This window comes from Pelobates fuscus, chromosome 1 (genome assembly GCF_036172605.1).
Source record: "Pelobates fuscus isolate aPelFus1 chromosome 1, aPelFus1.pri, whole genome shotgun sequence".
Lineage (NCBI taxonomy): Eukaryota > Metazoa > Chordata > Amphibia > Anura > Pelobatidae > Pelobates > Pelobates fuscus.
This window is the reverse complement of record NC_086317.1, coordinates 157,396,389-157,413,977: the sequence shown is the minus strand read 5'-3', so window position 1 is coordinate 157,413,977 and position 17,589 is coordinate 157,396,389. Positions and strand designations below refer to the sequence as shown.

At 41.3% G+C, this 17,589-nt stretch overlaps 1 protein-coding gene across 1 annotated transcript in view; it reads left to right on the top strand.

The window, feature by feature from the left end:
- The window catches only part of LOC134608385 (polymeric immunoglobulin receptor-like), a 145,169-nt gene extending 132,811 nt beyond the window's left edge, over window positions 1–12,358 (top strand). Inside the window, exons 9-11 of the mRNA XM_063451162.1 lie at window positions 3,337–3,462; window positions 11,087–11,109; window positions 11,598–12,358. Coding sequence (XP_063307232.1) covers window positions 3,337–3,462; window positions 11,087–11,109; window positions 11,598–11,675 — 227 coding nt within the window. The 3' untranslated portion in view covers window positions 11,676–12,358. The remainder of the gene's footprint in view (window positions 1–3,336; window positions 3,463–11,086; window positions 11,110–11,597) is intronic.
- Window positions 12,359–17,589: the final 5,231 nt, after the last annotated feature.

Below are 17,589 nucleotides of genomic sequence, written 5' to 3'. Positions count from 1 at the left end.
AAATCCATAACCCCTAACAGCAGTGTCCAGTGAAGCAGGAAGTCAATGGGTGGGGTAAAAGGGTGGGCCACTGGTGCGAATCACGTAACCTGCCAAAAGGGGGGGAACATGCCCAAAAAGGGGGCATGTCTGTCCAAAGAATTGGAAGGCCAGCCTGGCATGAATGCATGTCAGGCTACCTGCCAATCCTGCAGGCTGTCCAACTAAGGGCATACTATGCAAGCAGCACCCTGAGCTTGACATAAATGCGTCTAAAGATGCGCTCACTCCATGCTTTCTAAGGACTGTCCCCTAGCACTCGCTGGTCCACTTGTCTCCTCACCTTCTTACTAGCAGGCAGAAGTTCCTGGTCTAATGATGCGCTCACTCCAGGCTTTCTAAGGACTGTCCCCTAGCACCCGCTGGTCCTCTCGCTGGTCCACCTGTCTCTGAGACAGAGAAAAGGTGTATGTAGTGAGTGTAGAAGAAAGGGGACATGCCACAGTGTTAGAGAGACCAACGTCTGCATTACCTAAACTAATTTTATTGTCAGCCAGTCCACACATGTTTTGTTCCCATACATCCCTCATCACCAGAACAACTACAGCTTATTGTTTTTGTTCTGGTAAGTAGAATCATTCCATTCAGGCTTTTTGCAGTAAACACTGTCTTTTCAGAGAAAATAACTCCACTGGCCACTCCTTAGATGGCTGCTAGAGGTGCTTCCTGGGGCAGTACTGCCTAATGTGCAGCACTGCCATTCTGTGTTTCCACCCTCTGCATGCAGACACTGAACTTTCCTCATAGAGATGCGTTGATTCAATTTATCTTTATGAGGAGATGCTGATTGGCCAGGGCTATATTGGACTTGTGCTGGCTCTGCCCCTGATCTGCCTAGTTGACAGTCTCAGCCAATCCTATGGGGAAGTATTGTAATTTGCTCAGACCACCACTTCTGATGATGTCAGCAGACAGTCAGTTCAGAGGCAGAGCCAGCAGCTGCAGACTTGAATACAAGTAATATTTTACTATATGTAGGGAGGCAAGAAGGGGCCAGGGTGGTGGTTTTAACATAATAGGGTCAGAAATACATGATTGTGTTCCTGACCCTATAGGGCTCCTTTAAGCAAGATTATGTGAAGAGTAGTTAGGGTTGCCACCTTTCTTGGAAAAAAATACCAGTCTTAATCATTTTTATAATTAATTAGTTATGCGTGACATCACATGATGTAAATCACAAGGAGTGATATCAGAGAAAATTCTGTAAAATCACCAACAAACTACTCACAGTTTGATTCTGCTGTATAGATGGTTTGCTCCCAGTGTCTCCCTGTGTCTCAGTCTTGCAAGTCACCCAGTGTCTCAGTGTCAGTGTCCCCATGTCGCCCAGTCCCTAGTCTCCCAGTGTCTCAGTGTCGCCATTTCTCCCAGTGTCCCAATGTCTCAGTGTGTCCCCATGTCACTAGGATACTGGGGACACAGTGAGACATGGGGACACTGAGAGACATGGGGACACTGAGAGACATGGGGACACTGAGAGACATGGGGACACTGAGAGAAATGGGGACATTGAGAGACCCGGGGACACAGAGACATGAGGACACAGAGACATGAGGACACAGAGAAATGGGGACACAGAGACATGGGGACACAGAGACATGGGGACACAGAGACATGGGGACACAGAGACATGGGGACACTGAAACATTTGGGGACACTGAAACATTTGGGGACACAGACACTAGGGACACAGAGACATGGGAACACAGACACTGGGAGACTAGGGGACATAGACATGGGGACACTGGGACATATAGGGACACATGGGGACACTAGGCACACTGAGAGACATGGGACACAGACACTGGGGACACTGGGAGACATGGGGACATAGTGTCTCCGTGTCCCAATGTCTCAGTGTCTCCCAATGTCCCTATGTCTCACAGCGTCCCCATGTGTCTCAGTGTTCCCAGGTCTCCCAGTGTCTGTGTCCCAATGTGTGTCTGTGTCCCCATGTGTCCCCTAGTGTCTGTGTCCCCTAGTGTCTCAGTGTTCCCATATGTTCCCTAGTGTCTCAGTGTCCCTGCTGCCTTTCCCCACATCACTCTCTTACCTGAGCTGTAGAGCTGCTGTCTGGACTCTGTGCTGTGTTGCTGCTCCCCCACGGATCAGTGAGTAGTAGAGAGAGGCAGGGATTTGCTGTGTAACTTCCTATCCCTTCCTCTCTCCACACACAGTGACCCCTACTGGCTGGTGCTGGTATTGCAGAGTAATCTCCATTTATTCTGAGAAAAAAACCTGCATTTGTATTGCCGGTATTACTGCAATACCGGCATGGCCAGGCAGCCTCAAATACCAGCTGTGCCAGTAAAATACCAGTCAGGTGGCAAACTAAGAGTAGTATGTAAAAAAAAAAAATTATTATAATTTTTTTTTTTTTTTTTAAAATGGGCCTATTCCATGGGCCTGGGCCTGGAGCTGCAGCTCCATCAGCCCCTATGTTAATCCGGCCCTGCATGGGGCCATAGTCTAAAGGCAGCAGGCGGGCAACCAGGCTCCTCCAATGCACAGTGGTGAGATTGGTCTCGTCACACTCATCAATGACAATCCTCACATGACTGCTAAAGTAGTAATATGAATAGGGGAAAATCAGAAAGATTTGGTAATTGGCTGGTTTCTCCACCCTAACTATAGCCTTGATTTAATTTAGTTGAAATAGAAATAATACCATTCGGTTAGAACTTTTTTTTTGTTTTTTTTCAAATTATTTATCTGCAAAATGTCCATATACTTTAATGGTGACTTCTGCAGATAAATAATTTGAAAGGTTTTTCTAACAGAATGAAATCATTTCTGATCATGATTGAAACAAATTAAATCTAGTCCTACGTGTGTACAGACAAAAAGTAAAAAAAAAAATGTCCATCTCTTCTCCTTTAAATCAGGCTTCCCAAACTCCAACCCTGCAGATGTTGCTGAACTACAACTCCCATGATTCTATGAATGAAATAGATAGGCTAAGAATCATGGGAGTTGTTCAGCAACTTCTGGAAGGCCAGAGTTTGGGGAAGACTGCTTTAACTGGCTCATGCAAATTTAAAACATTATGTAATTGATTTCATGTTCTTGGATAATCTTTTCAAATGATCTAATATTTTTGAATAAACTTTAAAGAGAGTTTTTTCAAGATATTAAAATATAAATCATAGAATATATACAAATAAAATAAAACTACTTTCGAAATTACAAAATCATTTAAACAGCTTATCCAAAAATATTAAAACAAGGTATATATTTTAATTTGTTCTTAGACAGGTTACTAGAATATAAAAAATAAAAACCTTTTGTTTTCTACAGAATTGGTATCTGTTGGAAGCTATAGGACCAACATAAGCCTGACCGACATGGACAATACTTCTTACATTGGCAAGGACAATCCAACTGTTGTTGAGTCACAAGAGACAGACATTGGTCGCAATAATGGTATGAAATATTGAATTGTATGTTACTTTTAACTTCAAAAACATCTTCATATAGAACAACATAAAAGTAAGGCCTTGTCTTAAGTAGAGTGAACGTGTTTATCAGTTGTATATCAGCTTCTGAGAAGTCATTTAGCAGTCTGTATCAATGAAATTATTACCTTTACATGCTTATGTGAAAATGATAAATATAGGTTTGAATATCAAAACTGATACCTATTCTTTATATTGAAAGTATTTCATGACTTGATTTAATTCCATCTAGCGGGCACTTAATGCCCGGTAACTGGCTTCATTGGATTCAACAACTAAAAGTTGTTGATAAATGCTTTTCTTTTACTATTTGTCCACTGTGAGCAATAGCGGCCAGTGAGCAAATAGTGTAAAAAAAAAAAATCTCATGTGTGTCATATTGGACCCCATAATAGTATCATGCAGGTTTACTACCTCCCTTATGCCTCTGTCATGACTAATGCCCCCCCCCCCCCCCCCACACTTCACAATCAGGATAGTCACTGAAGGTCTTTACACAATCAGGGGCACAGAACAACTGAGCGAAGAGTGAAGGGTGTTTGTGGTTTCAATAGGGAGAGTGGGTGGTCTTGTCTATTGCGGTTCCTCCCTGGTCTCCACCTCCTGTGTGGTTGCATGTGGAGGCAGCGGCGTTCTCACAAACAGAGTTCTGTATTGCTGTGTCCGGCAGGTGGTGTTTTCACAAACAGACTTCTGTTCTTGCTGTGTTTGGTAACCGGCATCCATACAAATGGAGTTCTGCCTCCTGTGTTGCTAAGTGGCGTTTACACGAACAGAGGTGGCGTTCGTATGAACCCGAGTAGTTGACGTGTGTGGTTGAGCGCGTGATAGGTGAGTGTGGGAGCATGATCCTAATAAGGAGTAGGTTAACTCCGTATGCTACATCTAATACAGAGCACCCTCTTCCACACATGTGCAGAGTTCTTCATGTTATTGTATGATGCATTAGTATTCCTTCAACTAACTAGTGGGCATATCGATGGTGTCATATCTGTCTGCGAGGCTTAAACTGGTGGCGATGGTTCTTCTACTCTTTACCCAAATCGTGCTATAGCTATATACACACTACGTTCCATTCATACTCGTTTTATTGCTCTTCCCTTTTTTCCTGGTTATTCTTTTAAATGAGGATTTCTAGTCCCATAGGTGACAACAGGGGCACAATTAAGAAGATTTGCTTACAAACTAATATGTGATACTGCATTTATGCCAGCCTCCTTGATCATTTATTGCATGTACTTGTAACCAATTATCCTTATTGGATGAATCTGTGTTTTGTTTTATGTATACCTCAATAAAAAAACCTTGATTATGTAATTATACTAATAATTAAACTAATATACTATGGCAGCCATAGTGAATCTCATGGGCTTTTACACTTTTTTTAAAATTACAAAATCAGGGTTCTTTATTAAAAAAAAGGCAGATGAATGTGCAACTGGTGCACCTTTATTAACAGTGCTTTGATGAGCAGCTGAACCATTTATTAGGTGCATTTGGCTGCCACTAAATCCAGCTGAAGCTCCATTTAAAAAAAAATGGTTGAAAAGAGTCAAGAGTTAAACTGAAGCATACATATTTTTTTTTAATAATTTTTCCTTTGTTAAATAATTGTAAAATAGCATTCCCATCATTTTGACATTATATTTCTATGTAATCAACCTGCAGTTAATTAAATTATAATTACAATTTGAAGATGTGACCATATTTCAGGGTGGTCGTGGTACGTTTTTAAACCATTATCACAAACATTTATTGATTGAAAACAAAAAGCCTGGAGAACAAGTGATGTCAGCAGTCAATCAGAAACTAGGATTTCACCAACTAATGCAATTCCCAGCTTCAGTATGAACAAATAAGTAAAGTGAAGAAAACAAATACTTTGGAAAAAAAATTCAATATAATCCCAAATGACAAATAGGAAGATCAAGTTTTTTTGTTTTTTTTTACTTTATTTTTTATATTAAGAAAAAGGAAACACTGACACATCAAATTAAACAGAAGTGAAAGTTTTAGTTAAATAGAGCAGAAATAATTAACAGCACAAAGAGGGAAGCAACAGCTAATCAAAACAATAAAACCCTCAAATGGAAGATAATATAAAACAAAGCTAATCTTCAAGTTATACGTCCTGTCTCTCAAAAGGATGAGGTTTTTTTTAATGATAAAAAAGCGAGATGTAGATATCATATCACATCTAGATTCTGCACCCATCTACTGCATGACAGGGCTACGAAACCTGGAAATTCAGGGCTTAATCCATTATAAAAATCCTTATTGAAAAGAAATAAACTACCTCATTGGTGACACACATACATATACATACATACCGTATATACTCGAGTATAAGCCGACCCGAATATAAGCCGAGGCCCCTAATTTTACCCAAAAAAACTGGGAAAACTGATTGACTCGAGTATAAGACTAGGGTGGGAAATGCAGCAGCTACTGGTAAATTTCTAAATAAAATTAGATACAAAAAAAATTATATTCATTGAATATTTATTTACAGTGTGTGTATATAATGAATGCAGTGTGTGTGTATGAATGCAGTGTGTGTGTATGAGTGCAGTGTGTGTGTATGAGTGCAGTGTATGTATGAGTGCAGTGTGTGTATGAGTGCAGTGTGTGTGTATGAGTGCAGTGTGTGTATGAGTGCAGTGTGTGTATGAGTGCAGTGTGTGTTTGAGTGCAGTGTGTGTGAATGCAGTGTGTGTATGAATGCAGTGTGTATGAGTGCAGTGTGTGTATGAATGCAGAGTGTATGAGTGCAGTGTGTATGAGTGCAGTGTGTGTATGAGTGCAGTGTGTGTGAGTTCAGTGTGTATGAGTGCAGTGTGTGTATATGAATGCAGTGTGTGTGTATATGAATGCAGTGTGAGTGTGTGTGATGCAGTGTGTGTGTGTGTGTGTGTGTTGCAGAGCCTTGGTGGGGGTGGGCATTTTATTATTATTTTAATAATTTATTTTATTTTTTATTGTTAAATATTTAATTTTATTATTATTTATACACCACTGCTCCTAATAACATAGGGATTGAAATGCATGCTACAAAAATAGTTTAATATAGAAATCAGCTATGCGGATTAAAGGAGTTCAGGACCAACAGGCCAAACTCTGAATCCGAGCGAGAAGCAATATCCACTTTGTAGTGATTCACAAAGGTCTTTAGAGATGACCAATTGGCAGCCTTACAGATTCTCTCTGCAGGAACTCCTGACTCTGCAGCCCATGAAGTAGCGATGGATCTTGTGGAATGAGCCCTGATGTTTTTCGGAACAGGAACATCACACACTCCATAAGCCCTGGAGATAGCAGAAACTGTCCAGGAACAAAGAGTGGAGACTGAGGCGGCTTCACCTTTGCGAGAACCCCAAGGTATAATGAATAATTGAGAGGATTTCCTCCAAGCAGCAGAGCGCTCTATATACATCAGTAAACATCTACGAAGATCCAGCATATGACACCTTGATTCTTCAGGGGTAGACAGATGCCGAAAATAGGCAGGCAAGATAATTTCTTGATTGAGATGGAAAGATGTAACAACCTTGGGAAGAAATTCAGGCCTCGGTCGGAGAATGACCCTATCATCGAAGAATGAAGTGTAAGGTTCCTTGGCTGATAAAGCTCTGATGTCAGACATTCTTCTGGCAGAGACTAGAGCCAGTAATAATAGTGTCTTCTGAGAAAGGATCTGCATATGTATGTTCCCAATAGGTTCGAAGGGAGGCTCCGTTAGGGCCTGCAGCACCAGAGGCAAATTCCAAGGAGACGCCAGTTGTCTGATAGGAGGTCTAATCCGTAAAACGGCCTTGAAAAAACGAACCACCATAGGATGAAGTGCCCATCGAATGCCAGAAAGAGATAGCTGAGCAGTGAACTTTCAGGTTGTTAAGTCTGAGACCCTTCTCCAGGCCTGCTTGTAGGAAACCTAAAATTTGAGAGACAGTAGAAGGACCCATGTTCTGTATAGAAGAATTCAACCATACCGCAAAGGCTTCCCATATTCTGTGGTAAGTAGACGAAGTGGAGATCTTCCTGGAACATAAAAGGGTAGATACCAACTGTTCCAATAAGCCTTGTTTCATCAGGGATTGCCTTTCAGAAGCCATGCATGAAGCCTGAGCTTGTAAGGTTCTGGATGAACCACCTGGCCTTGTGTCAGTAGATCCTCCGAGACCGGAATCTCCCAAGGATCCTCCATTGCCAACCTCCTCAGAAGAGAAAACCAAGGATGTCTTGGCCAGAAGGGGATCACTGCAATCACTTTGCAACGTTCTCTGGAAATCTTCCTCAGAACAGCCTGAATGAGAGGAACTGGGGGAAAGACATATGCCAGATGGAAGTGCCAGTTGATTGACAGAGCATCTTGATCCAGCGCCTTCTAGAAAAAGATTGGTAACATAATGGGTCAAGACTTCTCTTTTTTGCCTGTCGACAGGGAGTCTTGTTCTGATGAATATTGGTGGAGGGGAAATATCTTCGAACTCCAGAGAATATCCTGCGGTGATTACGGAATTCACCCAAGCATCTGGAATCACACTCCAGGTCCTCCAGAAGAACGAAAGGCGTGCTCCTACATGGGGAACCTGGCGTAAGCCACCTTCAGAACTGTCTAGTGGGGCGAAAGGAGGAATTTTGAGCCTTTGGTCTGGAAGATTTTCCGGTTTGACCACTCTTCCAATTGGAGAGCCGAGTATATTCTCTGCTTGGTCGATAGGTTTTACTATATCCTCCCTGTGGCCTGTAAGGACGATGGTCCTGTTGGGGTCTCTTCGGACGCCTGTCTTGTGGAAGCAAGATTTGCTTGACCTCAGCCGCTTTTTTAATAGCCTCCTCAAGTGGTCTGCCAAAAAGCACCTCTCCCAGAAATGGTAAGGTACATAAATTATTCTTGGAAGAGAGGTCAGCTCCCCAGGATCTCAACCAAAGAGCCCTTCTGGCAGTAACAGAGTGTGCCATGACCTTGGAAAAAATCCTGATGAGGTCTGTGGAGGATTCCAACAGCCAAACACTGGCAAGTTTGATCTCCTTCAAGGAGTCCGTCATGCGACGTCTACTCACTCCTCTCTCAATATCCTCTTCCAAATCAAGGATCCATGAACGTAATGCTCTGGACAAAGCAGAGATAGAGACTGCTGGATGACAACCCAAGTTGTAGTGAAGACTTTAGAAAGATCTGCGTCAATTCTCTTATCCATGGGTTCTTTGAGAGAAGCATTACTATCAATCGGAAGAGTTGATCTTTTTGCCACTTTAATAATTGGAGCATCCACTTTAGGGACCGCTGTCCACATTCTTGAATCCTCCTCCTTAATAGGGTACAATTTTGATAATCTACCCTGACTTGTAATCCTTTTTCCAGGAGCATTCCACTCTGAGCGAATCAGTTCTTTAATGGATCTGTGCACTGGAAAGGAAGGTTTCCTCTTATGGAGATCTCCTAAGTGTCTATCAGAAGTAGAAACTTCCTAGACTTCTTCTGGCAAATCTAGAGTTTCTTTCTCACTGCCTTGATTAGATGCTCCATAGCCTTTGTGTCCAATGAACACGGTTGTTCCGTGGACTCTTCTTCACTAGAAGAGATAAGTTCCAAATCCAAGGAACCAGCAGGATGTCTGAAGTCTTCTTCAGATAGGTTGGATTCTTGGCCAAAGCTCTCATGCCTGGGTCTTTTACCTCTATTGGATTCTGAAATCCCTTCTGCCACTGCTTGCTTAATCCAATAAGCTATGTCCTGATTTGAGGACGTAGAGGCTTGAGGAGACCTGCGATGTTCCGACTCTCCTGCGATCATGAATAAACATTTGCGGCATAACCTGCAGTTATCCAAAGGCCTTGCGCCACATCCAGGGCATGCCGCCGGTTTATCCCTCCTCTTAGATGGAAATCTAGGGCCAGACCGGTCTTGAGGGCTGTAAAACACAGAAGTCATATGACTGTACCCTCCATGCACTCTTTTTAAAATGTAGTAAATAGAATATAGATTAATGCTCACCTATGACCTATTGTAGATCTTGTCGACTTAGCAGATGGAGATGCTGGATCCATTTTAGTATAAGGGCTGCATAACAAAAGTGTCACAATGAACTTCATGCAGCCAAACTTGAACATCCTTATGTATTATAGAAGAAAACATAAAACATACCTGCAGAGACAGAATATGGCACTAGAGAGCACTGTACAACAGTGGGAACTGAAAACGCCAGCTTATTTGCAGAAATACCGCCATTTTCAAATTTCCCGCGCTGTGCCTGTAAGGAGGCACGCATGCGCCGATTGGCCGCAAGTCCACGGGTCCGCCATTTTGGATGAGGGCAAATATGCCGAAAATCCGTCCGTGGCCATTGCGCAAGCACGGGCGTCTTACCGGATAGATGATCGTCTGATCAAGGTCTGGAGGCTTTAATCCTGGCGAACTCAGGCTCCAGATGCCAGATGGACTACCCACCATGGCTCCCAGGGGTTCCCTGCTCATGGAGAGAAAGGGCTACATGTGCCTGGGCTTCCGGTGAAGATCATAGCAGCATGATCAGGTGAGCATAAAGAAAAACTTTACCCTTTAAAATTCAGGGAGGAAGAAAAAAAAAGATAACAACTGTCCTAGGGCTATGAGGACAGGAAAAAAAGACTGAGGTGTGATGACTGATGGGGTTCCTATTATACCAGGGGAAGGTATGCTTAATTGTTTAATTGTTTGTGTTTCCTGTCCTGAGGGTTAGAGGGAGGAGCTAAACCCATATGTTAAATGCTGCCATGATTAGCCAGGAAAAGTGATTTAACTTCTGATTTAATGGCAGAGAATTGAGCAGTGAAACTGCAGGTTCGTGATCTACACACCAAACTGCTTCAGTAGGCTAAAGTTGTTTTGATGCCTATAGTGTCCCATTTAATTTACTAAATTTCCTTTAGCCCTTATTTGCCATTACATTTTTTTATTTATAATTTGTATGCATAGGTTGGGAGGAAAGAAGTAGAAAATCCATATTACCAGGATTTTCAACAAACCACACTAGCTTTGGTAAATATAACAAAAACACAAACAAAATAAACCCAATTTAAGGTAACAACTGAGGTAGCTAAAATATGAAGAAAAATAATTTTAAAAAACCCAACAATTATATTTAACCATAATAAAACAAACAAACAAAAAAAACTCTACTCCCTCATCAATTCAGTGGCACCCAGATGGCTCTATGTATGATGTCAAAACATTCTGAAAGTTTGACTTTTTACAATAGGGGAACAGAATGTGCCAGGATACTCACAGCACCATAACAATTCAGTACACTGTAGTAGCTATGGTAAAGCTAAGCTTTGTTTAGTTCAAGAAAACAGCAGAGCTGTGAAATGTATGTCTGTGTATTGATCAATGATTATTCAAATGGTAAGCTTAGCACAACTCAAAGTTTAATTAGTATATTAATACAATGTTATCTCATGACTTACTAAACAGCCAAATATTCCTTTTAATAAACAGCATATAACAGCATAATTAAAATTTACTACTACCTTTGAATAATAGCTTGCAATGTCCTTGCATTTTTATTGACACTATAACAACTAAACTTGCATTTTTTTTTATCTTACAGAGTCACCAAAGTCCAACAAAAAGGTAAGATAATACACTATAGTATGAAAGTGCCAATCAAATAAAAATTAAATGAAGATAAAGAAAATTTTTACATTTTTTTTTTTTTTTTTTTTACTATTTAGCTCATTAAAGCATCTATCTCTTCTATATGTATCTATGGATATAGTGAAACTTTACTTATTACATAGCTTCAAGCTATGCCTTTTATTTATTTAGCAGTTCAATAAATAAGACTATACAGGTAAATCACAGATGGATCAATTAAGGTGTAGATTATAATGAATTTGAATCCAGGGAAACACTTTAAATTAATGTTTTCACAAGTCTAAATTAGACACATTAATACAAATGGAGAAAATAATTCTCCATTCTTTTATGCACTGTACATTCTCTTGCATGGAGAGGTTACAGCAATATAATATCTTCCATGTCTAAATATGTCCTACCTGAGCTTAACAATTGTACTTTGACATTTTTCATGTATCAAATTTTGTCCATTTATTTTACAGGGATCTCGAGAAGACCTTGACTATTCGACATTCCTCATCCACCATGATGGCAAGCCAAATGAAAACATTTCTTCCTAAGGTGTTTCTGAGTGCCTTATTCGACTCAGCACCACTTGCACCAGCTACAGCTATTTTAGGCACACATTTATGTACAAATCAGTAATCATAGCTAAAATAAACATATTTAATGTTGATTTGTTTCAGGATAAAAACAGATGTAATGTATATGCGAAATAGATGTTTTTGTTAAACATAGGTGATCTCACTATTCTATGTCTTGCTGAACATCTCCGAACTGCTCCAAATCACATTCTTTTCAAATACGTGAAAGCTGACATTTCAATGAATATATTGGCTTCTCCTCAAGATTGGCCATGTTAGCCTTTGAAACAATTTGTGTTATTTTCAACTCAACCAATCCCTTAGTGAACAACTCACTTATTGGTAAACTTTATCCACTACAATTCTGATAAGCAGTCTAGGATAAAATAAGAATGATCACACAAATTAAACAAAATGACTACAGAATGTATAAACATTAAAGGGAATTCTGCCCATAACCTCAAAAAGTCACAAAGTGATTACAGAATATACAAACATTAAAGGGAACTTTGTATGAAGGAATTTTTAAAAAATATATGTTTATTTTGCTTTTCTTTTTACTTTTAATATGAACTCTACAATTAATACATTAATTTAAAGAAAGTTTTTAAATAAGTGTGAGTTTAATTATTACAATATTTAAAAAAAGATCTAGACATACTGGCAATAAACAAACATATGTTCTGCATTACATTCTAATAATTTCAGAATAATAGTGTTTTGATGTAAATAGCTTGCACTCTTTTATTTCTGTGATAACCGTTAAACAGTTTAATAAGTTGTTTAACAAAAAACAATCAAACAGATTTTATTTCAGTTTTTTAACAGATTTGGTAATTATATTAATAATTCATCTTTTTAAACAGATGATGGAATTGATTCAGATATATTGATTGCATTTTTGGGCTTTTTTATTTTGAATAGGGTTTATTTTATTATAAAGGCTTTTCTAACTACATGCACTTTATCTTCAAATTAAAAAGTAAATAAATGTTAAAACACAAAGAAAGGTTTGACTCTATTCTTCAAGTGTTTGAAATACTTAATTTAATACATGCTTACACATATTTATGCCATGAAAAAATCCAGCCCTGTAAGTCTGCTATGTGACTGCAGAGAAGTCCCCCTATGGCATATTTTCTGCAATATTAGTGGAGTGGTGATCGGTTAGACAATACTAATTATCCCCTTTATTAACAGTCAAAGGCTCTTCCATCTTAGTCTGTGTATGCTGTTTGCTGGACAGACTTTTTAAATTCTTCCTCTGGGATGTCTTATTGTCCCTTCTTTGAGGAGACCGATGAGTCTTCTACTATATAGACAATATTGGTTGCAACTTAGAGAACACAATTCCAATGTTCATGCTACCAAAAATAAGCATCTCCAATGTCTGTTTTGGTAGATTTGCTGTCCATTACTGTAAGATCCTGTTCAATGTTTAGCATCCAACTGAGTAGTATCAAGATGTGTCTCCATCTTTTAGATGGAGAGTGTCTTACCAGTGGGACTAGTTACCCTGAAAACAAAAGCAAACCCTATGCATGCTTCTGCGCACTGGTATGTTCCAATTGGACTGTCCTTTAACAACCCTGTTTTACTCATGACAGAAATCTGTCCATTCCTTATTGAAAGCAGATGTGCATTGGAGGTTTGGTGAACTTAAAGCAGGCCCGGACTGGCCATCTGGCAAACCGGGCAAATGCCCGGTGGGCCGCGATGGCCACGGGCCGAGGCCGGGGAGATCCAGCCGGTCTATGCAGGGCCGGCGCTATCTGAGCGCCGGCCCCGCTGTGTTGCATGTAGGGCCGGTGGGGAGATCAAAGATCTTCCTCACCGGCCCACATGCTCTCAAATGCGGCCGCCGGCGGGGAGAGAGAGAGGGAGGGAGCCAGCCTGGAGAGGCGAACCCGGCGGAGCTCTAACTTGCAGCTCCGACGGGTTTCTCTCGTGAGATCCGGGCCATTGCCATAGCAACCGCCCGGGTCTCGCGAGAGTGAACTCTAGCCCCACAGGCTAGAGTTCGCTTACCACGAGGACCACCAGGGATGGATGTCAGCGCCCCCCCTTCCAGGCTACAGGTAAGAAGGGAAGGGGGGGGGATATAATCTATTATTTTTTATAATTAAAAACAAAACAAAAAAACGCAATATTGGCATTTACCTGCCTCCCCCAATACACAATCCTTGCAAACACACAGATCACCCTCACCCAGCACCCTAACACTCACACAGCACCCTAACATTCACCCATCACCCTAACATACTCACACAGCACCATAACATACTCACACAGCACCCTAACACTCACACAGCACCCTAACATTCACCCATGACCCTAACATACTCACACACAGCACCCTAACATACGCACACAGCACCCTAACATACTCACACAGCACCCTAACACTCACACAGCACCCTAACACTCACCCATCACCCTAACATACTCACACAGCACCCTAACATTTATCCATCACCCTAACATTTACCCATCACCCTAACATACTCACACAGCACCCTAACATACTCACACAGCACCCTAACATTTATCCATCACCCTAACATTTACCCATCACCCTAACATACTCACACAGCACCCTAACATACTCACACAGCACCCTAACATTTACCCATCACCCTAACATTTACCCATCACCCTAACATACTCACACAGCACCCTAACATACTCACACAGCACCCTAACACTCACACAGCACCCTGACATTTACCCATCACCCTAACATACTCACACAGCACCCTAACATACTCACCCAGCACCCTAACATACTCACACAGCACCCTAACATACTCACACAGCACCCTAACATTTACCCATCACCCTAACATACTCACACAGCACCCTAACATACTCACCCAGCACCCTAACATACTCACCCAGCACCCTAATGTACTCACCCAGCACCCTAACGTACTCACCCAGCACCCTAACGTACTCACCAGCACCCTAACGTACTCACCAGCACCCTAACGTACTCACCCAGCACCCTAACGTACTCACCCAGCACCCTAACGTACTCACCCTAGCTCAAACAGCACCCTAGCTCAAACAGCACCCTAACACTCACACAGCACCCTCACTCACATAGCACCCTAACACACACAGAGCCCTCACACAGCACCCTAACACACACACATCACCTTCGCACAGCACCCTAACACATAGCACCCACACACAGCGCCCACACACACATACTGCACCCTCACACACATATACTGCACCCTCCCACACACACAGCACCTTCCCACACACACAATACTCCTCACAAATGCACACTACACCCCTCACACACCCAGCAGCCCCCAAACACGCTGCAGCACTCACACACACACTCACTAGATCTCCTTTACGCACTCCTTCACACACACTAGATCCCCTACACACAGACGCTGCACCACCTACACACAAACTACATTTCTGACATACACACTCTGGATACCCTATGCACACACTAGATTCCATTTAAGCAAACACATAGTGTCTCCATAAATGGGATACCGTGAGTATCCCAATTATGGAAACCCCTGAGACAAGTATTTTAAGCATGTTATTAAATTTGCTTGCGCTGTGCAGAACAAATACAGGGCCCTTTTCTCATGCCCTGGAAGAGCATTGAACCAACATGCTCACTTTGAGATGGGGCGTGCTTGTCATTGGGGATGACAAAACACACCCTATCTGGCCCCGCCCCCTTTTCAGTGGGCCGCTGTGAATAAAAAATGCCCGGGCCGAATTTTTTCCCCAGTCTGGCCCTGACTTAAAGTATAAAAAAGGATCAGCGCTAATACACCAAACTAAAAGATATATATAAAAATAGCAGGTGACACACCTTAAAACATAAGGCTCCCTCTAAGCCTTATAAACAACAGAGATAAGTCAAACAGGGGGGATAAAAGTAGAGCCAGAAATCCGCTTACTGTGTATTTAGGAAATTCCATGTGTGAGTTTATACAGAATGTGTATGGATGAAAAAGATGATTATATTAAATATAATGTGACATAAGGTGAATGGAGAGCCTATAGAGGTTTATCCTGTAAGGACATATAATATAGTTTTATAGTGCCACTAGAAACACATGCAATTTATATGACTAGTGTGTATATAAGTGCTGTGGAAGGTGCTACACAAGGTAGTATTTAAAGTGATAACGTGCCAAATATTTAAAGTGCAATATCATGCAAAAAAACTTTTGTGCAATACATGTGAAAAAAATGTCACAACACATAACGTCATAGCCATAAAAGTAGCATATTGATTATGCCTTTTAGAAGTGAATATATATCTATAAGCCCCCGTATAGGGTAATAGCCTATATATCTAGAGTTAAAAAATGAGAAATAATAAAATCATGCTGGTACTAGATAGAAGGGCTAAATAAATGAGTAGTAAGGGATATTTTCATTCAAACCCCTAGGTGCCACCGTGTCTAACTGGTATATCCAAAATGCTTCTTTCTGAAGCAACGTTTTGCCTCTATTTCCACCCCTCTTAGGGGGGGGAATGTGGTCTATGCCCACAAACTTGAGGGAAGATAGAGGGTGTCCTTTGTCCAAAAAATGTTTGGCCACGGGTTTGTCGGAATGTCCGTCCCTATAGGCCAACCTAATACTGGAATGGTGGCCCCTAATGCGTTCACACAATTGTGTCTCGGTTTTTCCCACATAATAGAGGCCACATGGGCACATCAGTTTGTATATGACGTAGGAAGTTTTACAAGTGATGGTGTGCTTGATATCATAAACTCTATTGGTGTGTGGATGATTGAATTTTTTAGATGGAATCATATGTCCACATGTCACCAAGACATCGGATGCATCCTCGTATATTGCTCTTGGTTGTCTTAGAGTAACTGGCGACCGGATCCGTGTGCACCAATATGTCACGAAGATTTTTATTACGTCTATAGCAGCTCATCGGTGGTTCTTTAAATATCTTCGGGAGCAGATCGTCGGTGGCCACCATCTTCCAATTTTCTTTAATTACTGTTGAAATCTGATGTGAGGAGTTGTGGAACGTCATGGGGAACACCATCCTCTGTATAGGTTGTACTTTTTCTTGGTTCGTCGCTGTCCTAGCCATGCTGAGAGCATCTTGGAGTACCCGGCTTTCGTAGACTCTGTTGGCAAACTTTTGAGTCATGGTATCCAATTGCAATTCCATCCTATCCGGGTTTGAATTGTTACGGATGACTCGTTGGAATTGTGCCTTCGGTATCGATTTTTTGAGTGCAATAGGATGTGCGCTGTGAGCATGCAATAGGGTATTCCGGTCAGTGGGCTTGGAGTATAGAGAATACTCAATCCCATTAGGCCCCCAGGATAACTCCAAATCAAGGTATTGTACTCTGTCTGCACTTATATTGGCTGTAAGCATTGATTTGCAGCAACCCTAACATGTATAGGAAAAGGGGCGGAGCTGGGCGGACACCTAATGCGCACACCCAGAAGTATACACGGCGGAAACGCCGAGGACACCATGCACCTGGGTGAGTCACTCCTAATTATTGTTATGGCTAAATATTGACATACATTGCAAGTACTATGTGTTGTCCTATCATTTTTGTCTGACCCTGAGGAAAGTCCGGTGAGCAGCTATTATTTGGCATTCTTTATATACATATATATATATATATATATATATATATATATATATACAAAAAAGTTGATGGGAGTTGCACTCCAGCTCTCCTGTGGATATTGCCCGGTGCTCAGCAGCACAAAATATACAGTTCAAATAGATGCTAGCACTCATGGTCTTTAAATGTTCACAAAAGTAGAAAAAACCTTTTATTCCAGAAGTCGACGTTTCAGTCCACCACTGTGGACTTTCATCAGGACATAAAATACACAATAAAATATTCAACTTAAATAA